Source organism: Brassica napus, chromosome C7, assembly GCF_020379485.1.
Source record: "Brassica napus cultivar Da-Ae chromosome C7, Da-Ae, whole genome shotgun sequence".
NCBI lineage: Eukaryota > Viridiplantae > Streptophyta > Magnoliopsida > Brassicales > Brassicaceae > Brassica > Brassica napus.
Window position 1 is genome coordinate 14,443,288 of NC_063450.1, and position 24,094 is coordinate 14,467,381.

At 35.8% G+C, this 24,094-nt stretch overlaps 2 protein-coding genes across 3 annotated transcripts; both read right to left on the reverse strand.

Moving 5' to 3' along the window:
* Positions 1 to 144: 144 nt before the first annotated feature.
* LOC106404137 lies at positions 145 to 5,506 on the reverse strand. Of its 2 annotated transcripts, none has more exons than XM_048763515.1 (15): positions 5,042 to 5,506; positions 3,456 to 4,966; positions 3,026 to 3,196; positions 2,868 to 2,939; positions 2,710 to 2,790; positions 2,597 to 2,634; positions 2,428 to 2,515; positions 2,229 to 2,354; positions 1,750 to 1,941; positions 1,570 to 1,649; positions 1,397 to 1,466; positions 1,220 to 1,321; positions 904 to 1,009; positions 700 to 784; positions 145 to 600 (listed from the first exon to the last, which is right to left on the reverse strand). In XM_048763515.1, the coding sequence occupies exons 1-15, from the start codon at positions 5,484 to 5,486 to the stop codon at positions 414 to 416; spliced, it is 3,354 nt and encodes a 1,117-aa protein (XP_048619472.1). In that variant the 5' UTR covers positions 5,487 to 5,506; the 3' UTR covers positions 145 to 413. The 2 variants fall into 2 exon arrangements, with proteins under 2 accessions (XP_048619472.1, XP_048619471.1); XM_048763514.1 differs by having other exon boundaries at positions 700 to 787; positions 5,042 to 5,504.
* Positions 5,507 to 12,424: 6,918 nt separating this feature from the next.
* LOC106406509 lies at positions 12,425 to 13,923 on the reverse strand. The gene has a single exon (XM_013847191.3). It carries the CDS (start codon positions 13,535 to 13,537, stop codon positions 12,623 to 12,625), a length of 915 nt encoding a protein of 304 aa, XP_013702645.1. The 5' UTR covers positions 13,538 to 13,923; the 3' UTR covers positions 12,425 to 12,622.
* Positions 13,924 to 24,094: the final 10,171 nt, after the last annotated feature.

Genomic DNA, 24,094 nt, shown 5'->3' on the forward strand with positions numbered 1-24,094 from the left:
GGCTTACAAAAAGTTGTATGGATAAGGAAAAATGTGTATAGTTAAAGAATGTGTGTACTTATTTGACCAGTAAGTATTTAAAGGTTTGTCTTACAAAACGGGAAAGATAGGAGATTCCTTAAGTAATATCAAAATGGTAGCATATGAAGTAAACCCATCACTCCAAAATCTAGAATAGATTCAATGTAACATGGGATAAGAGTGGCCTACACTCTTTTCACTTATTTACAATGCGTCACACCAGTTGATTTAAGGGTTAATGGGTGTTGTTAAGTAGCAATTAATGTTTAATAAATTATGCTGGACTAAAGCTTAGTGGACTTTGCTAGCAATGTCACCACTCTGTTTCAAACGTTGTGCCGTATATATGCGAAACAAACCAGAACATGTGAAAGTGTTGCGAAATGAGACCATCATCTCCTGCTTTGTGATTGCAACAACTTGGAAACGCAACGACAGAGTCTCAGTATCCGAGGATATCCAACGCAAACACCATCCAATGCAGATTCTATCTCTTTCATCAACTGTTTCGAGGCAACACCATCATCTCTTTCTGTTCCTGAAACTTCGCCAGGAATTATGTCGCCGGGATACATCCCACTGTTACAATAGAGAAAAAACACAAACAGTTTCCCTATCCAAAGTCTTTTATGTACAAAGATGATAGTTAGTTACTGAGCATGACCGTAATCTACTTACTGGGTCAAGCATGCCATATCGAGAGTTATGATTGCTTTTCTCAAGCTTTTGCAATCAACAAAGCTAATTTGCAAATAAAGCTGCTCTGCTGCAATCAACAAAACACTCGAACTAGTCATTAAAGGATTTCTGAAATTGGCCACTATTGTCATACTAGCTAGCCTAGAACCACTAAAAGGAAAATTAAGAGGAAAAATCGATCACCTGATGGAGATTCAAATTGTCCTTGGACCAAATTAGGTATCTCCATTCTAGCTAACTGTAATTCCTCCGCCACATTTAGCAGATTATGTACGACCAGGCTAGTTTTCTGCATGTTCAGATCAAAATGAGACAAAAAAAAAGCACACAAAAAAGTAATTTCTAAACAGTGATTCTTCTAGAGGAACTTACAAACACTAAAGAGAAAGCAAACATGACTTGACAGTAACAAAAATAGCTCATCAACATTAGAAAATTACCTAATATGCTATCATAGTATTACGAGAGCAATAACAGCAAAACTAGAACACATACTCACCTGTGTAATCTCCAACAACGTACTGGTACCAACATACTCCCGGGAGTATTCAGCATTAAACAAGGAGTTAAACGCAGTTGAAACATTCATGTCTGGTAGATGCTGAAGAACAATACCTTGATTAGAAACGAAAGAAAGATGTGTTTAATGAAAGGAAAAGAAGTTCGTTACTCTTACCTTGATGAATGCATTACTCAAATTGTTTGAAATTATTACAGATGAAGCATGTCCAGGCTTTAATGTGAGCCTGTATATCCAAGAAAATTTCCAAAAAAAATCCCATATCGTTCATTATATACGAAACATATTCCTTATAAATATTATTGAAAGATATACAAAATAGGACCAACCTTTGGTGAATCAAGCCACCATAATTTAGAACAATGCTCTGACAATCATTCTTTTCTCCTAAACTGTCAACTTTCCAGACCTGCCAACAGCACAAGAGTTACTCACATAGCAAAAAAGAATACTTGCTTAAGATCTCCATGTCTACAGAAATAACTTATTTCAAATAAGACAGTAGTTACCAGAATATCCTGACGTATAAGCCTGCAACTCATTTTCTTTTTCAATTCATCTTCAGCAATCATAACAGCGTTTGTATATGCAGGTTCTCCTGTTATCTTGTCGCACGTAGGAAAACATTTGATCAAGGTCTTGATTTTTGAGTTCAATTCTTCGATCTCCTGTGTTTTCTCTGCTACCTTGCTAGTAGTAGCCTAGATAAATGTTAATAGATAAGTGTAAGTACAAATAATAGAAGTAATAGCATCCATCTCTTATCTACAAAAGTATCATGAAACCCCGGGGGCGATACATTACATCTGAGATGTAAACAAATACAGCTTTTCTACCAGTAGCATGAAAACTCATCTTTCTTAAAAAAAAAATTCCATGTCTACCAAAAACCATTGTGAAAGAGTTAAGGCGTCTTACTTATAAACACTGTCAGGACCAGACAAACCAACATATTCCCCTAATGTGTATTCCAAAGTCGTATAATTACCTCATGTGGTTGAACAGGAGTTAACAAGCCAGTAGAATTGGAACCATGTTGACGTAAAAGCTTGGCACAATTCAACCTCAATGTTTCAGATGTTTGTAGACCAGTGGTAACTACTTGAGACTTTTTCTGCATGGAAAAGTGATACAGGTCAAGCAAGGAGAATCAACAGAGATTTTAAAACGAGGAACAAAGTAATTACCATCATTATCTCTTGCTTGAGGTGCAACAACTCAAGTTTGGCTTTTTCATATGCTAACTTACAGAGTAACGATCTACTCTCAGCACGTCTGAAATAGTACACACAATGAATGTTACACGCTTGACACTATTTTATTCTGAAGAATATATAAAGGCAGTACTGGGAGAACCTCTTTGTCTTAGCATCAGTCAAGTCGTCACATACTTTCTACAATTAGAACAAGATCATCAGTTTACATATATGTAGGGTACATGATAGCAAAGTGTTTTGTTTTAGGCGGACCTGGGATTTAATTTGAAGACAAAGCATCTCACACAAATGAACCTTCTTCAAGTATGTTAACATATCTTCCAGCTTGCATACCTACAATTTTGGAACATTAGTTCTCAAACTACAAAAGCTGAAAGGAGGACAATCTCACTAACAGAGAGAAATAATACCTGTCTTGAGTTCAGCTTATTGGCCAATGGTGCAAACATTTGATTAATTTCTTCTGATACCTTTCCTGGAATCTGCGAGGTAGTGGAAACAGTAACATAACTGTATGAAAAAGTGGAACTAACATTCATTAATATACCAGGTTATCAACAGTACTTACTTCTACCCAGTTTACTTGTTCAAGAACTACGCGGCAGTTGCGAACATCGTCTCCATCAGGGTGGTCCATCACTGGATTTGAAATATCCTGTGTGCTTTGCCTGACTTTGGGGCTACAACTTTTGGCAGCAGGATCAACATCTCTGGCTTTCCTTTTCAATCTGGATGGCCCCTGCAAATTTTCAAAAATGTTGCTCAACATTAGTTGTATCATTTCTTAAATGCACAGCTCAATGTCTTTGATGGGATCTGAGTCCAAATATTCAATCTGAATGCTCTCGTTCAGCTGTCGGTGTATAAAGGCCAATGTGAAGATTTACTACAGTCTCAGAGTCAGAGATCACAAGATCTATTCCCTTCAGAAACGGTTATGTAATCCATTTGCCCCATGGACAGATAGTTCTTCAAAATTTATGGGTCTAGAAATATACCTTAGCATGTGAAGCCTCATTCCTACTTCTGTCCAAAGGTGAAGAACCAGCTGTACCAGGACGGTCTTGTGTCACTAGAACAGGACAATCTTCAGTTTCACAATGGGCAGCCCTGATGTTGTTGGTTCCTTTTTTATTTTTGTTCAGCACGCTGTCTTCGTCGTTTTGTTGAGCAGAGCCGTTCAAGAAGCCTGTCTCGCTGAGTATAGCAGAAGATTCTACAAGCAGGGAATCCATATGGTCAGATAACGTATTCAGAGAAGGATTACTAACAGAATCCTTGGCCAAGCGTCCATCTTCAGTCTCAGAATTGCCGATGGCTTTGCTTTTCTGCTCTTGATCTTGAAGAGTAACACAATTGTTCAATGCTGAGGTAGTCGCATCTGACGATTTTGCTAGAGATGACACAAACTTATCAGGGGTGCTGGCTGTCTGATTTCTTTCCTGTTCTTTCAAGAGTGAACCCTCAATCTTAGAATTAGAGTTTCCTTCTGGATTTAAGAATGTAAACACATCGCTACTGTCAACAACAGGGCTCAATGCACCACAGCTAAGTTGATCAGGTGCGCCATGATTTTCAGACACTGGTTTTCGGTTATCATGTGTAGATAACAAATCATCCAAGTTAGTAATGGGGATATCTTTACGTGTTTCCGGGCGGACGCCTGTATCTTCCCTGCCAATAGTTGATGGGGTAGTAGCAGAACGGCGTCCGGACAATTGAAGCTTGGATTTCTCAATTCTCTGAGAAAGAGCAGAAGCAGGGGACGGTGGAATCAATCCAAGTCTGGATTTGCTTTTCTGGATGGTTGACAGGCTCTCAACTAGTGCGAGAGTTTCCCTGCTCATAAAGCTTCCACCTTGTTGAGGAGAAGGCGTAACACAAGATAAAGACTGCTGCATTCTACCAACAAAATACGCACTTTCCCTTCCTGATTCCTGCAGCTCCATTTGAGGGTGAATGCCAGAACCACAAGGTGACAGCATTTGACAAGCATCAGTGCTATTTATACCCACAGGAATGCTTCCATATTGAGGGAACAGGGAGAATTCAGGAACTGGAGATCTTGCTTCAACACTATTGTCTTGAGATGCAGGAACCGGTTCCCTGCTCTCATCTCCCAGCAGAGCTGCTAAGGCAGGAGTTATACGCCCGTAATCATATTTTCGAGAATCATCACCTACGAGACTCATGTCATTCGAATCTCCACCACCACTTCCTTTGTCAACCGGCACAGGGGATTTAGGGAACAGCTTCTTAGGGTAGGTTAACACCATTGCACTCCCTGTATCATCAGATCTAAAGGTAACCTGAGTTGGTGTTTTCTCTTCTACTTGTACTGGAACATGATGACTGCTGGTGGGTGTCCTCAAGTCTCCAAGACTCCGGAAATGCATTGAAAACGCTGTGGAGTCCATCGTCATATCATGGTGTTCTTCAGAGATCGTAGCGTCTGAGAGTCTCCCAGGGTTGATAAAATGGGAAGACACGGGGCCGAAGAAACTGTCCTCTGATTCGGAGAAAACAAAATCGATTTCAAGATTCATATTTCTAAAGTAAAATTAAAAATCAAAGGAAGCTTTACCGTCATCAGTTGTAGCAGAACCAATAGTGCTACCACCTGAAGAAGGCGAACTTTTGGGCCTCAGGAACAGTTTCTCCACAGGTTCGTCTCCTTCAGTGTCTTCGCTATCAGCAGCTAATTCACCGAAAAACCTAATTACTTTGTCCTCAGACTCTGATGTCTCACCGTTTCGGGGCTTCGAGGCGGGCGGACTGGGCGGCGTCTCGTAATCTTCGTCGCGCTTGAAAATGTGGACGGAAGTAATCTCCCGGTCGGCGAAGCTCACTCGCCGGAGCCGCTTTCTCCGCTGAGCTATAGTCTCGTCGTCTGTGCCGGCAGTGTTGTTCATCGGGTCTTCGGGCTTTTCCGACGCCATGTGGGTGGGTTGAGAGGATTTGGGGGACTTTTCGAATTTTAGGGTTTGGAATATTGCATTATTGGAAATTATAATGTGCGGGAAATGCATACGTTTTTTTAAGTTAAAATCATTTCTTCACTTTCCTAGCTTAAACCAATAGCTGAGCGAGCATATACCATTTTTTTTAATTAGGCAATCAATTGTAACAGGTGCCCAGATGCGGATTTCGGTAAAAGTTTTCGAAACCGCATAAGGTCACCAATCAGCTATTTCTCACTTTTTATTTGTATTACCAAAAACCGAAAAATTATCCAGATGTATTTTTCAAAAATGTGAATTAATACACAAAAAGTTTTTATTAAAGGCCTGATGGTAACGGTTTTGACGGTACGCAGTTAAACATTCAAATGGTAACTATAGTTTTGATAAAGTGCAGTACCGTTTATCTGCGGTTTGATAGAAAAAATAACGTGGTACTGAGTTTTGAATGGTAACGGCACATTGAGGTATATGGACAATCGGATTAGATAATGCATTACACTTTAACCGCGGTTAGTATAAAGAAAATACATACCGTGGAAAAACTTCGATTCATCTAAAGAAGTGGTTAAAATAATATAAATATTGACATGTATAATGATCAGTGTAAGTGTAAGATACATATAATATATTTATATTTTACAAACTAAAAATTAGTGATACTAATATAATTTAAAAAGGAGAAAATGACTAGAATAGCACTAAAAAAGTTTTTGTCATAAATATAGCTTTTAAGAATAAAAATGACCAAAATAGCACTTGATGTTTTATCAAAAGAGATAAATATATATTTATACCCCAATGATAAATTAATTTAGACATTAGGATTTAGAGTTAAGGGGTGGAGTTTAGGATTTAGGATTTAGGATTTAGGGTTTAGGGTTTAGGGTTTAGGGTTTAGAGTTTAGAGTTTAGATTTTAGAGTTTAGGGGTGAGGTTTAGGGTTTAGGGTTTAGAGTTAAGGGGTGGAGTTTAGGATTTAGGGTTTAGGGTTTAGGATTTAGGGTTTAGAATTTAGCGTTTAGGGTTTAGAGTTGGGGAGTGGAGTTTTGAGATAAGATTTCAAATTTTGAAAAATAAAAAAAATTTAAATTTTTCAAAAGATAAAATACTATTTTGATCATTTTAGTTTTTGAAGGCTATTTTTGTGACATAAACTTAGAAATGTGACATTTTGGAGATTTGCTCTTTAAAAAACACACACATATATATATATATATATATATTATTTTACAATTAATTACTTTATTTTTTCCTATTTTTTTAAAAAAAAATTTGAATAACCAAAAAATAAACCGCAGAAAAACAAGAACGCACCACGGGCAACAAGAATTTTGAATCTTCTAAACGGAACAACAAGAACGCACCACGGGCAATATGTCACCATTCAACTACCATTTTTGCTATTAATATCGACAAGTAAAATAATAATAAATTATAAGAAGAAAGTAAGGCAGAAAAATTTTGTTCTTGAGCCGCACTAGAGCTAAAAAGAAAGTTAAATGGTGTCGTTAGAGGTAATTTTTTTTAACTAATAAAATATAGAAAAACACAAACACAATCATTAATATTTCATCTATATAATATACATAAATCAAAGTTTAGATGTATATTCTTTAGTTAATAAATTAATTATGCTAAATATTTATATTATTAGATAAATTATGTTTAATCAATATAAATATAAGTTACTGAATTTTTTTTGTTAATTTATAAATTTAACATATACTTTGATCAATCTTTAAATTAACACAAATAGTTTCAAGTTTCATAAATAACTTTTCTTAAAAGGGGTAAACGTTCAAAAATAAAATACATTTGTGAATAGAAACTTGTTTAAATTATGTCAGTATTTTAATTTTTTTTTAAATTTTAAAATATAAATATAGCATATGTATCATGCAGCTATACTATTCATTATACATGTTATCATTCATATATTGTTTTTACATGTTCATTTTAGACGAACCGCAATTGTTCCATAATTCGTCCGTCCTACACCACTCAATCCGTTCTCACCACTCGGAGCCTTAATTAGGCATGAGCGTTCGGGTCTTCGGGTCGGGTTCGGACCGGTTTCTTTTGGGTCCGGGTCTTTCGGATCCTAAACATTTGGACTCAATAGGTATTTAGAAATTTTCGGTTTGGGTTCAGATCAGTTTTTCTCGGGTCCGGGTCAGTTCGGGTCTATAATAAAATACCCATAAGATACCCGTAATTTTTCAAGTCCATATCGGGTATGGATCGGGTTCGGGTATTTAGGATCTGAAAATGACATGACATACATTTAATCGATATTTGTCATATGTGTCTAAAATTTTACAAAATAACTTAAATGAAACTATTAACAATTAAAATAAAACATTTTTAAACTCTAAATTTTACATTTTAAAGTTTCATATTATTTAAAAAAATGTTACAAAATAATAACAAATGTTGTTAACAAAAAATATTTCAACTAAATCATAAAATAATATATATATATATATATATAATAGAACACAAAAAATCATAGTTTTTGATATAAATTTTATCAAGTCGGGTACAAATCGGTTATTTTTGGTTCCGGTTCTTTCGGGTAAAAGAAATTTAGATCCAAAAAATACTTAGAAATTTTTTGTTCGGTTTTGGGACGAGTATGTTTGGGTCGGTTTCGGATCAGATTTTCGGGTCCAAGTTAAAATGCCCTGGTATAGCTTTAATCATGTGTGTTTCAACCTTTCTCTTTATTAATTTAAACAACAATTGGTTTATTATTATTATATGATTGCAACCCAGTTTATGTGTTATCAAGTGTGAATGGCGACCAAAAAATAAAACGCTTCAGATCTGCATCAAACCACACCCAACATTCAAGGCCTTTGATAAAAAGTAGTTTGGGTTTTGATATAAAATAATAATACGGTTTTGATAAAAAGGTAGCACAGTTTTGATAGAAAAAATAATATAAACTAAATATATCAATATGATTAGAAATTAGATTTGTTTTCTTAGTGATAATGTCATTATATTCTATGATTTAAATATTTAAATCAATTTAAAATAAAATTATAATATATATATATATATATATATATATATATATATATATATATATATTCTTGTTAACTAAATCCAATTACTACAATTCTTTTGAAATAAAAGTAAAAAAATTATTGTAAATAGTTTTAATACTTTTTCTTAAATTAAATATAACAAAAATATTATTATATAATTTATATTTTAGGCATTCGATTTCTATTAAATTTTTGGTTTAGTTGAAAATTTTTAGATTTAGATATACATGATATGTTTCGTTTTTTTGTGGTATTTGGTTCAATAACTCTTTGTTTCACCACTTTTCTCGGTTTGACATAGGAGACGGTTGTTAACACAACCTGTAATCGAATAGAGCAATGAGTAATGGTTCGACCGGTCAGTCCTATCCAGTTTTCAAAACAATGGTTAAAATTAATATAGAGTTCATGCGTTATGTGGGAATGTCTGGTTTTTACGAAATAAGCATTACATAATAATATTGTTGAAAATATTTTGCAATAAAAATGAATATTTGATTAAAAAGACATGTATAAAATATATGGATATGTTTGGATAATTTAGATAGTATGTATGCTTATGTATATATAATTGATTATATGCAATTATATATTTCAAAAATCCACATTATTTTTAAAAAATAATTATTTGTTAAACTTAATCAAGTATACATATATTATTGACTTTTGAATAAATTAGTGTAAGGATAATTCATAAAACAGCCCAAATAGATTTAGTAAGATTTATATGTATCTTCTTTTTTGTTATTAAAAAAGTTATTAATAAAATAAAAGAGAAACATTAATAATGATAATTACATAATAATTTTAATTTATTAAGGATATTAATGTAATTGACCATCATGAGACTGAACATAAAAGCGTCACGTATAAAACTATCTTCTCAAATAATATTATAGAACTATACTTGATTTCACGTAAATAATCTTCAATCTTTTCTAGGGTTGGTTCCAAGATTAATGTTTTTGTTTTGAGGTTGATATTTGATATACTATGGAATTTACTAGTTTTCAGCTATGGTATAAGTCCTTTTTAGAGTATATTACATGTGTTTGGAGTCTATTTTAGAGATTTTTCAGGTCCGTGTATGTTTTAGAGCAATGCGGAGATTATGGAGCATTTTTAGAGTTTATGGATGAGGAAACTCGTAGCTGTCCAAAAAATCAAAGCCAGAGCCGAGATTTAGAAGGAGCGTCGATCGACACTACACTCTTAATGTCGCTCGACACTTGTGCGAGTAGACATGCAAAACTTGTTTCAAGATCGACTCAGGCCCAAAAGATCCACGTATTACAAGATTACTCATGACCAACTTTAAACCTAATATAGGTTTTTCCATTGTTTTAGGCAAGAGACCATCTTTACACAATATCACACCATAATATTTAGGGCCTTATACTTAGTAGCTTTTGGAGAGAAGTTCAATAACTCTTTCACAGGAACTCCAGTTTTTCTAACTTATTTTATTTAGGGAAAATTGCCAAAGCAGGACAAAAAAATAACATAGTTGTCTCTATGGTATAAAACCATATTTGTCTATTTATTCTCCATTTTACCCTTTCAATTTCTGAAATTTAATGAAATAAATAATTTAATGAATCCAAAAAAATATTAAAAATATAAATAATTAATAAAGCACCTATATACACAAACACATATATTTTTTTGGTTAAAAAACTTGATAAATAAAATTTTAAAATTATATTCCACTAAAAGTAGAATTCGTCTTCTACGGAATATGTGTTAGTAGAAAACGAATTCCAGAATAAACAAGTCAATCTACTTTTTTTAGAAGAAACAATCTAAAAATGATTAAAATTCTAAATATGGAGAATGCGAATTCTACTAATTGTAAAGATCATTATTTTTCTTTTGAATGCAGTTTCTACTTTTATGAAGTATTCTAAAATTCTGAGTATGTGAAATCTAAACTTAATACGAACGTCTACAAAAAGTAGAAATTGTATTCAGAATTTTTGTCATGGTTCTACACAGTGTAAAAGGTGCATTCTACGGATAAAAACTAGCTTTTCCGAAAATTAAGGATGTTTCAGTTAAGAAAATATTCTAAAAATATTCTAATTTACTAAAACGTGTCCCGGTCGATTTTCTTTGTCAAAATATAAAAAAAACGATTCTGGATTTTCTTCTTCATCAATCTATGATTTCTCCATAGTTTGTCTTGTGATTTTCACAAACTCTTGTTCTATGTTGCATATCTATATAATATGTGGTGTTTGGGAATTTAGTGCAAGCACGAGATGAGTTTTTTCGGCTGATGATAAAGGGGGTAGGCTACTATTATTGGAATCAAGTTCTACCTTTGATGATTTTAAAAGAATAGTTTTGGAGGATTTTAGAAACCAAATGCAATTAGGTTACGGGATATTTTTGATATGTGTCGTGTGTTCTTTTTTTTTAAATTGTTTTTACATTTTTTTTCCTTTCTAAAACATTATGGGATTACCTTATTTTTTTTTATCTTTTTCCAATAAACTTTTTAAAAATGGTTTTAATTTATGTTTAATTTGATTAATGAAATGTTAGTTTTGAGATTATGAAAAATATTATACTATAGGGACAACTTAGTGATAGTTTTATACCATAGGGACAACTATGTTGTTTTTTTGTTCCGTTTTGGCTGTTAGATTCGGGTTTATTATGGGCTTCCAACTTAAAACCAATTGGTGATTAGTGGATTGACCCTAAACCTTTATATATTACTTAATGTCCCTTAGAATTCCCAATGTGAGATATAATATCCCTAATACCCCTCCTCGAGATGATGACTCTTATCGGCTTGAAATCTTGGAACTTTAAGACAGTTATACTCGGGCGAGCGAGTCAATTACGACCTTTTATACCCGGTCGGATAGGGTTATATTAATTAGGGGTTTAGGGTATTTAGGATTTGGGCTCTGATACCATGTTAGATTCGGGTTTATTATGGGTTTCCAACTTAAAACCAATTGGTGATTAATGGATTGACCCTAAACCTTTATATATTACTTAATGTCCCTTAGAATTCCCGATGTGGGATATAATATCCCTAATATTTCCCTTTTATTTATGCATTATATCTAGACTATTTTTTATGTTTTACTTGATCATGTCTAAGTAGTTTCTTTTGTTATATCTAAGTTTGTTAGGGTTTAAGATGAATTAGTGAAACATGGAACTGATAGGATGAATTATTAGGATCTTTCAACAGAGTTGATTTTATTGCTTATGTTTTAAAGTATCTAATTAGAACCCTGAACCGACAACTGTGAAAGTAAGTTTATTATCTGACAATAATTCTACTGAACTATGTATAGGTTGTTATACACATACGAAAGCTGATTTAGTTAACATAGTGAACATATCGATTAGAACGTTAATGCTTGTCTAAGGAAGTATCGATCAATACTCATTCCTTGTTCGCATGCGAGAACTGGAACAAAGACTTAGTCATTTGACTAGACTCACAACGAGAGTTGGATATCTTACTATTGCATTCAAGTTCTAAGATGGTTTATCACACACGCTTAGCATCTATAAATCATAATTCTTATTGTCTGAAACTCTAAGTTTAGCTATTTTCTTATATATCTCGTAACCAACTGATTTACATGTTTTCTGTTATTTACTGTTATAATGTGATTAGCCTATTATGTGTCCAAGTTTCGTGTGGATTCGATCCATAAATAATACAACTGAATCTCATAAATAATACAACTGAATCTCTTATTCGAGAGAAAAAGTTATTTTAGGATAATTTGAACGATATTATGACGAAGAAAAAATTCATAGCTTAGTAATAAATAGAAACAGACCAAAAACAACAACAAAGAAAAGCGCTTTGGTAGAAACGATTGTTATGAGGTGCAATTAAAGAATTACAATTAATCCTACAGCATAATTGATCACTAGAAGTCATGACTCATGATTGTGATGTTGTTAACTTGTCAATAACAAACGAAAAGTGAGAATGAGTTACAGGCACAAGAAACAACAATAGATGAACAGACAAAACCTTGACTACGATATGTATATATCGTACCCTAGTGATTTGTGATAATGTTAATCGCTATGTCACCATTCGAGTTCAATCAAACCCGTATAATACATTTTCTTGACAAAAGCTTTCTCTTTTTTTTGATAAGACTACTATTCAAGTTTCCAAGCATAAAGAAAGAGGCAAAACTCAGGCGGCCAAGAGCCACTCTTGGTCGAATGATACCTGCTCCCTGTGCTCGTATCACTCTCACCACCACCACCATGACCACTTCCTTCCATGTCGCTGTCTTCTGCGGTCCCTGGTTTGAATATAAACAGACCATGCCCTGTCCCCGGCGCGCTGAACAACCAATCATAAACATCCCAAAAGACTTGAACAGGTTGTTTATCTACGAGCACGGTCTGGTTCCCTCTGAATTTCCACTGCAGATTCTTGACCTGTACCAAGACAATCCCGTCAATACTTATCCACATCTCTGGCTCTTTAGTCCCGGAGATAGAGCTCTCCACGTTGATCTCATGCTCTTTTTTCCTGTCGTAAAACTTAGCCCTCGTAGCAAAACTCTTCTTCCCAAACACGTTTTCTTTCTTGTAAAACAAGGCAGCCTCGACCAAAGCGGGTCTTGATTTTGTTCTCTTGAAAGCCTTCTTCTTGTAATCACCCACCAACAAAACCACCTCTTCCTCCGCGACTAGAGCCACGTAGAAGTCCGAGCTCGGCTCGGGGCTACTCGTGAATTTCGCAGACCTGAAATCCCAATACACCTCAACGGGGTTGCCTTCAACTTCAAAGGACTTGTAGCCTTTCTTGTTCCAGAAATGCCATGGCTTAAGATCAACCTTGCAGCAATAATTCATATCGCCTTCCACGCTTGTGACCATGACCGTAAGCGAATGGTTCATTAGATTCTTTGACCATAGAACCGTCACATTCCTCCAAAACCCAGATATATGCGTTTGATATATGCATGTCACGGTGCTTTGTGCCGTCTTATACGTCACCGGATCATCGGTTATCTTCTCTGCAAATTGACTGCTCCCTGTCGAATGTGATCTAAAGGACATGATCGCTTCTCTCCAATCCCCTAAATATACTTTTACATACAAACAATATCAAATTATATGGTAATTATGTTTCACATATCAGCCAAATGGTACCGAAGATCTCTAAGAGGGTCGTGAATGAATCCTCTTGAGGCTGCTGCGACAGATCCAAGAATGAACAAATAAAGATCAAATTGAGAAGATAGGCTCTGGGAGAATTGACTTGAGATCTGGACAGAGAGAGAGAAAGAGATGAGAAAATAGATTAAGGAATAATGATTAGGAAAAGCAGAGAAATCTCAATGTAAGGATGATGATGACGCGTAAAGACATGGAAGGTTGCCTCATCTTATCAAATAGACTTTCTATTTGTTTTCTCATATCCAGTTTTTTTTTTTTTTGTTTTTCTTATTTTGGAGCATAAACTTATAATAACAGATTAAATTGGTTTTTTTCCTTTAATGCCAGTTGTTGTTTGTCTGTTTTTTTTTTTTGCGTAAAATACAACCCATTTCCCTCTCTATATCTCTCTCCATGGTGATGTTTCGTTAGTTAGTTGGTTCAGATTATCAAAAAGTTTTAAGAGTTCATAATTGGTTAGTACCGAGATCTTATTTATACTAGGGTTTTCCGGCGCTGGGATTGTTAATTATTAGTTTTTTAATTATTTTATTAAACAATTTAGTTATAATGGCTAACTGTTAATATATTTATGGAAATTAATAGATGAAATACTCTTTTTGCCGTGGCACTTTAGAAAAATTAAGTATAATAAATAAGAATGTATATTAATAATTTTGTGAAAATATATTAGCCTTCTATATATAAGTATTCTGTATTAATATTTAGTGCTTCAAAATACTTTGTAATAATTGGATATTACGTTTTACATTGTGGAAATAGATACATGACTTTTGGATTTTAGTATCTCATTTAACTCAATATTATCTTTACAAAATTAAAAAGTGAATTTGTGTTGTTGCTTTGAATCTCTAATGGGTCATAAACCAAATGAATATTATTTAAAAATATAATCAGAGATATAAGTGATATATATACTTCAGTATGTTTATAATCTAGACCAAAGAATATAAAACATGTTTTGCATATTTTGGCAGAATATAGTTTCTGAAAAACATATATAAATTATTTAGAATAGACCAATATCATCGAAAGTGATGTCTCATGACTGAGAGAAAAAAAATATATGAAGTATACTTTGCATATTTTGGCACTAAAAAACAGATATAAATTATTTAAAATTATTTAAAATAGACTATATCATAAAAAGTGATGTTTCATAATCCAGAGCAAAACTTATTTTGACTTGACTATACAATAATTATATAAATATTCATATTCATATATATATATATATTAATTATGTTGGTTTATGTATATTTATTATGTTTACAAATATATTCACTTGCAGTTCCATGAAAATGTATATTTTACATTGTGAATCTTTTGCTGTTCCAACATGAACTCACTGCATGAAATTGATGATGCACTATGTACAAAATCCAGAAGAACACCAAACTAAATCAAAACAAACCAACAAAAGGTATCTACAATAAGACTTTCGAGATGTGAGGCAACCAAAATGCTAATCAATCTGTTTCTATAGGTTTCCCAAGCAGACAGTTAAAATGTTCCAGATTTGATAAACTTCAGATGATGAAGAAGTTCTTGAGATATTTAGTAGGAAGCTAGAATATGGTTATTAATCTTCACGGATTACTTTAGAGGTTGATACTTATCTGTATGTTTCTCTGCTTCATTATAATGAAAATCTTATAGTAATGTAAAAGTGAAAAAAGAACTGGCATGATCTAATGTATGAAGTCCTTGAGAAAGATGATATGAAAACGACGATGCCATATGATCGTTAACTGTATGCTATTCTTGATGCTTAAATTTATCATTAACACAACCATATTCCAACAAAATTTTATTTATCAACAAAACACCAAATGTGTTTCCTAGTCTTAACAACAACAAAAAACCAAGGATAAAATAAAACCCTGAAACAGGTTTGCATTAGAGAATATATCGGAGATTAAAATATTTAAACTGTAGAATAAACAGGGAAGCGATAGAGGTGAGGTAATCGAGTTTGAGCTAAGGTCCTTTTTATGTTCTCAAGCTAAGAAATGCATGGCTTCTTCCTTTCACGCACATCCTCCGTGGGTGGATCCTTGAGTCGTGTATCCAACTGAAACAGCTGCACCAGTGGCTAGAGGTGGATCAGCCTTACTTCCTTCAACAACCCTAAGACTATCACTCAGCAGTTGTTTTATCTGAGGCATCACGGATCATCCTATCAGATGGATTAGTTGAGACCAATCCGGCTCCAGGCATGTCGTCACTACGGTGGTTACCACCTCCCTGGACAAAAAAATGACAAATATTAAACAGCAGAAAAGATTTGTTCTGCTTAGGTTTGTTTCTGTCTAGATGTGTGCCTACTTGTTCTGCAAAGCTTGGGAGTTGCGGCTGCTGATGTTTATCAAATTTGCGGGAGATGGTTGTTTGTACCGAAATCGGTGCTATGCGAGAGGTAGACAGATTTCGACTGTGGGATTAGGAGAAGTCTTCTTGTTGGATTAGAACTAGGTGGAGCCATTTAGAGAGAGTAAAAAGGGGTTTAATGATTATGGCTGGACCCGGTGAAGGGATGCCTACGTACCCCAAATGGGGATCAAGCCAATCGTAGTTCTATAATGATAGGATCACAAGTGCTTAGATAAAAGCATGTGGAGAAGTGTTTCTCTCTCTAGAAATAGAGAAAGGGTGGAAAAGTGGCTAAAAAGATACTTTTCAAAGGAAGAGTGAGTCCTTATTTATAGAAGGAAGAGGTCTAGGGTTTCCTAGTCACCTCCTTTTAAATGGACTAAGCCCATTATCTTATAGGCCTTGTTGGGGGCAAAGCCCATGTCCAACAGTAAGCCCCCCAGTTCGTTGAGAGAGATGAAATTGATCTCTATGAATTCTACGAAGAGGGTTTATAAGAAAATGGACTCAGTGCTTTTACATTTGATGACCCAAGCGAGTAGTACATTTACTAGGCGAGTTGACTGGGAAACTCATGCCTAGGACGCGAGTTGTACTCTCGCTAGGGAAGTTTACTATGAACTCGTCCCTAGAAGCAGTAACTCGGCCAGTAACTCGTGCTTGAGCGAGGGAGAGTAGATGTACTCTTACTAGGCGAGTTGAGTGTAAACTCGTGCCTAAAGAAAAGCAAGTTTACTAAACTCGTGCCTAGATAGAGGCGAGTAGTACTTTTACTAGGCGAGTTGGCTAGTGAACTCATGCCTAGGACGCGAGTTGTACTCTCGCTAGGGGAGTTTACTATGAACTCATCCATAGAAGCAGTAACTCGGCCAGTAACTCATGCCCGAAAAAGAGAGAGTAGTTGTACTCTTACTAGGCGAGTTGAGTGTAAAATGTGCTTGGAGAAATGTAAGTTTATTAAACTCGTGCCTAGACAGAGGCGAGTAGTACTTTTACTAGGCGAGTTGGCTAGTGAACTCATGCCTACGCGAGTTGTACTCTCGCTAGGGGAGTTTACTATGAATTCGTCCCTAGAAGCAGTAACTCGGCCAGTAACTCATGCCCGAAAAGAGAGTTTTCCGACCTAATGCCTAGGAGCCGTATCTCGGCGAGTAACTCATGCCTAGTGAAGCTGAGTTTACCGAACTCATGCCTAGTGAAAGGCGAGTTGAATGTAAACTTGTGCCCGATACAAAGCGAATTAAACATAAACTCATGTCTACTAAGAGGTGAGGTGTAAACCCATGTCTAGTAAAAGACTGGTTTACTGAACTTATTCTTAGTGATAGATGAGTTTATGTTGAATTCATGCCTAGTAAAAGGCAAGTTTATTGTAAACTCACGCCGAAAATAGGACAAGTTGTACTCGTGCCTCGACGTACATACCCAGGCAAAAGCGGAAATACAATAAATATATTTTTTGACGAGTAAAAATGATGCACGAACTGCCGTACCTTGTCATTTACTCTCGACGAGTAAAAGTGATGAGCAACGCGAGTGTCATTCTCGACGAGCTATTGAATTGGTGACAGTTCTTGACGAGTCCGACTTCGTTAGCTCGAACAGAGCTGATCTTCTGACCGACCGAATGACGCTTTTTCATTTGTGATGTTGCGATGCTCGACACGGCATGCATGCGTGCATGAGTGCAGTTACGTAGTAATGGCATTCTTTGCTTTTTGCTGTTTATTGCGTGATTTTTGTTCGGCAACTAGCAGCCACCGATGATGAAGCTTGAACGGGGGCACGTGAACCGGGCTTTGAACTCTTGCGGAGCTTGCCGGTTACGGCTTGCTCGTCGAAGAGCTTGCTGGAAGAAGCGAGGCCTTGTTTGAGAGCTTTAGCTCGGCAATACCATGATGGCTTGAATCCGAACTCTTTGAGGTGTCTCATCTCCATTGTTCTCTCAGTTGCGCCGAGTAAAAGAGAAGCTTGTTCCTCTCCTTGTCATGAAGGAACTCTTTCTTTAGCTGGTTCTCGGCTGATGATCTTTGTGCGATGAGTGATGGAGCTTTAAGTCAGCGGCGGCGGCGAGAGACGGATCTGGTATCGGCTTAATCTCGAGGAGAGTCTTGACGAGGAGACGTCTTTGTAGTTGAGGAGAACGTGGTGAAGGAGCTCAAACTCTCGGGAACAAGATGCTGAGAAAACGATCGTGACAAACCTGATGAGACATTGGGACTTTCGAATATCATGCCTTGATCCCAGCAGGTCGCAAGCTTGATGGTGAAGTCCCGAAAAGAAAAGAGCTGAATTCGCCATTGATGGAGCTCGAGCTTGAGCTGAACGTGCAAGCCATTTTTTTTAATGATGTCGTTACGGTGTTGATGACTTGACGAGTTCATGGACAGAGGCAACTTGATTCTTAGAGTTGATGAACATTAACCCTTAGAGCATAAGCTTTTAGCCGGCTAGAGCTTAAGTTGGTGAAGCTTTTAGTCGGCATAAGCTTTGTGACGAGAGACAGTGAAAGCTATTGTCGAGATGCCGAGCAAGTTGATGAAAATGAAGCTTCACGCTCAAGCGCTCTTGTCAGACGTCTCTCCTTAGTGGATCTGGTGCTTGGGCCATGGTAAATAATATATGGCCCATGCGGATTTCACTCGGCCATTTTGTCGTCGAGGACAAATGACGAGTAACGGAGCTTCAAGTTGGCGACGAGAGACAGAGCTGGTCGGTGATCTTTTTGTCGTGTGAGATTTTACTCGGGAGCACCTGAACCGGTAATTGAAACGATCGAAATCGTTTTGACTGTGCCGAATGATGAGATGAGACGAGATGAACTTTGAACTGAGGCGCATGAGAAGGGATTGCTCTTGAGGAATTTGTGCCGGTTGCGGCATGCTCGTCGGGCCGACCATGACGGCCTACGTCTGAAAATAGTTTTAAAACGTCTCGTCTCCATTCTTCTTCTCATCATGGAGAGATTCGACATTGAGTACTTGTGCCGAGTAAAGCACATGACGGAGGTGACGTTGCTTTCGCTGTTGCTCGGGAACTGAGTGAGCTCAAGCTTTGTTCCAAGCGGGACGTTGCTTCGACCTCTTGATTCCCGAGAGATGGTTTCCGAGCATGACTTGACGAAATATCTCGAATGAATGCTCGTGATACCATGAGCTTCGGCTTTTCGTTGGCATAAGCATTTGTCGGCAAGATCTGAGAACGAGTGCTGTAACAGCATGTCAACCGCTCGCTCGACTACCAAGATCATCCCGTGATTGCTACTGCCCGAGAAGTCGACAAGATCACGTAAAGATTGGATTCGCAAACGGCTGCCTTTACTAAGATCTTGTGGGCTTCGTGGTGTCTTGATCGGCGAGCTTATGCGATGAGCGACAAAACAAGGTGACAAAGATCATAGTTGGTGTATAACCTTGAAGTCGTCGTTGTGCTTTCAATTGGCATAAGCTCTCGATCGGTGACGGTCAGCTCGATAGCAATGACGTCTTGTTGGTGATGGCGTCTTGCATAAGGCGACGAGATTAACTGATGATTGCCGAGTAACCGAGTTACTAGAGGTAACGTAATCACGTGATAAACTTTAGCCAGAAACAGAATCACGAGTTGAGGAGTTGGTGAGTCAAAAATCTTCGCCGATGATGGGAACGACAAAAGATGAGCTGTCGTTCAGTCGAGATCATCAAAATAATCATTTACTCGTTTTTTTATCGCGTAAGAAAGGTTTCCATTTACTCGCCATGGGTTTGATTGGCTGAAGTCTATTGGGTCTGGTGTGGGCCTCAATCCTTGATCTGATCAAGCTTTCACGAATTGAAGTCTTCGGCATAATGATTGTACGCTGATAAATGAACCAACAAATTCATTTTTTATTGCCGAGGGAAATAAAGCATGGTAGGTCCCACTCCTTTTTTTTTTTTTTGACGACGAAACGGTCAAATGATGACAAATTGTCAAGTGGCGACATAACGCTTAAGCGACGACAGAACGGTCAAGTGTCGAGTGACGACTAAACGGTCGAGCGACGACAGAACGGTCAAGTGTCGAGTGACGACTAAAAGGTCGAGCGACGACTAAACACTCAAGCGACGACAAAACGGTCAAGTGTCGAGTGACGACTAAACGGTCGAGCAACGACAAAACGCTTAAACAACGACATAACGGTCAAGTGTCGAGTGATGACTAAACGGTCGAGCGACGACTAAACACTCAAGCGACGACAGAACGGTCAAGTGTCGAGTGACGACTAAACGGTCGAGCGACGACAGAACGCTTAAGCAACGACATAACGGTCAAGTGTCGAGTGACGACTAAACGGTCGAGCGACGACAGAACGCTTAAGTGACAACAGAACGGTCAAGTGTCGAGTGACGACTAAACGGTTGAGCGACGACTAAACGCTCAAGCGACGACATAACGGTCAAAGTGACGACCAAACTGTCCAGTGACGACCAAACGGTCGAGTGACGACCAAACGGTCGAGTGACGACCAAACGGTCGAGTGACGACCAAACGGTCGAGTTACGACCAAACGGTCGAGTGACGACCAAACGGTCGAGTGACGACCAAACGGTCGAGTGACGACCAAACGGACTCTAAGTTCAATTTTTTTTTCCGAAGATACTTCCCCATGCCCCACGGTGGGCGCCAATTGTTTGTACCGAAATCGGTGCTATGCGAGAGGTAGACAGATTTCGACTGTGGGATTAGGAGAAGTCTTCTTGTTGGATTAGAACTAGGTGGAGCCATTTAGAGAGAGTAAAAAGGGGTTTAATGATTATGGCTGGACCCGGTGAAGGGATGCCTACGTACCCCAAATGGGGATCAAGCCAATCGTAGTTCTACAATGATAGGATCACAAGTTCTTAGATGAAAGCATGTGGAGAGGTGTTTCTCTCTCTAGAAATAGAGAAAGGGTGGAAAAGTGGCTAAAAATATACTTCTCAAAGGAAGAGTGAGTCCTTATTTATAGAAGGAAGAGGTCTAGGGTTTCCTAGTCACCTCCTTTTAAATGGACTAAGCCCATTATCTTATAGGCCTTGTTGGGGGCAAAGCCCATGTCCAACAGTAAGCCCATTATCTTTTTAGCCACTTTTCCACCCTTTCTCTATTTCTAGAGAGAGAAACACCTCTCCACATGCTTTCATCTAAGCACTTGTGATCCTATCATTGTAGAACTACGATTGGCTTGATCCCCATTTGGGGTACGTAGGCATCCCTTCACCGGGTCCAGCCATAATCATTAAACCCCTTTTTACTCTCTCTAAATGGCTCTACCTCGTTCTAATCCAACAAGAAGACTTCTCCTAATCTCACAGTCGAAATCTGTCTACCTCTCGCATAGCACCGATTTCGGTACAAAACAATGGTGAATGATTGAGCTCTAATGTGAAGTTGAACTCAGATAGAGTCAGTTGAAAAGTGAAGGTTCTACCCACTAACTCATCTCATCGTGGCAGTGATCTCTCATGGGCTTCCTCAGCATATGAGTTTTGAATATGTGATCCTAATATATAAGAACACATGTACATGTATCTGGGCTACCTCTGCAGCAAGGATAAAACTTAGTTCTATTTCTAGACTCGAAACAAAATAAATATAAAGTCAAGTACATACCCTTAAGATCACCTCCCTTCTTAACATTTCTTGCTTCCCAGAAACGCAAAACACGGGTGACAACAGTCTTACGACACCGGCCTGCCTTCAAATCACCGGAAAGAACCTGTGGAATAGTCATAGTTAAAACCGGCGTGTTAGAGAGATAATAAGCTACAGAAAGCAAGAAGGACAATAAAATAGAAACAACTCTTTGTGGATCTATATATATACAACCTTTTAGTACCGTAGAAGACGTTGATATAGAATTGAAGACTAAGTAGCGGGAGCTCCGATTCAGTGCAATGATTTACAGCGGTAACAGTATCAATTGAAGTCGCTCAGAGGTGTTACCGGCTGGACTTTCAAGAGACGGTGGTCGTCTAGGAAAACCTAAGGACAGAGATAAGGAAAACTCAGTTGAGGTCGTTGAATAACTCATATAGGAAACGAAGAAGAGGAAGAGCAAACGAAAATGGGCTTCCTTGGCCATTCAGATTAACATGCGGGCTCGTAAAAAAAAATAGAAGCCCAACAATATCCAAATCCGTGTGTGACGTGGCAAAAAACAATCTCCATCTTGGACGATTTTTCAAGCTGACGTGGACGTCCTCTCTGAGGCTCATATTCCCTTTTTATTACTTGTTTGATTATTGTATTAAGAAAATTATTTTGTTGCCAAAAATCTATTTTTTATATAATAACTAGGGTTGAACCAGCCGTAGATGAGTAAGTGAATAGTCAATAAAAATATCTTAAATTTAATAAATGTTTAAAAATATTTAGTTTATTCTCAATTAAAAATAATTTTAATTTTAATTATTTATGTTTTATTCTTCTTATCAGAGATCATATTTATCTTACTAAAATAAATTCATGTTTATTTAATTTTTCTAAAAACAATGTTTATTTTATTTTTAATTAGGATAGTCAATATAACAATGTATCTAGGGATGTCAGAGGCGAATCTAGACCGCATTTAGTGGATGCACTATTTATTATATAAAAAAAATACATATGGTAAAGATCGAACCTAGGAAAATGAGGGTGCACAAGCTATTTTTTATCCGCTAAACTAGCAAAATTCACAAAAACTTGAATATCAATATAATTATGGGTGCACATGACCCCACACTACATAACCTGGCTTCGCCCCTGAGTGAGGTGCTTAGATCTCCAAAATCAACTTTATTTTTGAGGTTTGTTAAACCTCAAATCTGAGGTATTTGAGGTTTCAATGTGGGTTTCTTCAATTGTAAGACCTTAAATTTCATTCTATAAAAACTTTTATTCACATTACAGTCCTGAAGAGTGATCAAAATATTTGAAAATACAAAAGTTTTATAAATAATAAAACATCTTAAAAATTATAAACAGAATTAACATTATATATTATAATAAATGAGAGCTATAAAAACACATATTAAACTAAACTGTAAGTGGAATGTCAAATGACTTAATATAACTAATTTTGTAATGTTCAAATATATTATCAATTTCTGAATTTTAAAATAAAATATCAACTTCTTTGTTAAATATAAATACATTACAAGCTTACATTTATCGAATCTGATATTTTATATGTGAAATAGTTATAAAATATAAATTATAAGAACTAAAGTGATAAATGCAAAGTTAACATACTTGTTTGAAATATACATAACTATAAGAATTCAAAAATATGAAAACTCAAATATAATGTTTTGAACATTGAAACCTCAAATATAAAATTTTACTGTAATTTTTTTTATAAAATTCTAAAGTTTTGAAGTTGCTTTTGGAATATAAAAAATATCCCTTTTATATTAAAAGAAAAACATTAAAACATTTGAGGTAGTCATGTATCATCACCACAATCATTATTAGAATCTTTATAGAAATATGTTGATCCATCTAAATATATAATAAACTTTTTATCAAACTAACCATAAATTAATTATTAATGTTATTCATTCTTTTTTTAAATAAAAATTACGGAATTTCCAAATGTAGCTAAAGTATATATGACAATGAATGATTTTGAATAATATAGATTTTATAAAAATTAGTATATTTTCTATCATTTATTTAATTTTAACTTATTAAAATAAATTAAACAAACACATTTATCATATAATAAAAAATTAGATTTTTTTGTATTTATATTTTGAATTTTTTAAAAAGACCTATAAATTATTAAAAATGTAAAAAATTCTCACATTGACATTTTTGTGATCCATGGTTTAAAATTTTTTTATGACAAATTACAAATGATTACAAAATCATATAATTAGGAAGTCTCATTTAATAAATATTAAGATTAAAAGATATATATATATACTAATATTATTTAAATTAAAACCATGTACCATATAAAAAATACATAAATATTTTAATTTTAAAATTCTCTTTGAACAATTTATATTTTGACAAAATATTTGAAAATTGATAATTTAATATTTAAATTTTAACCTTTGCAGTAAATTACTAAAG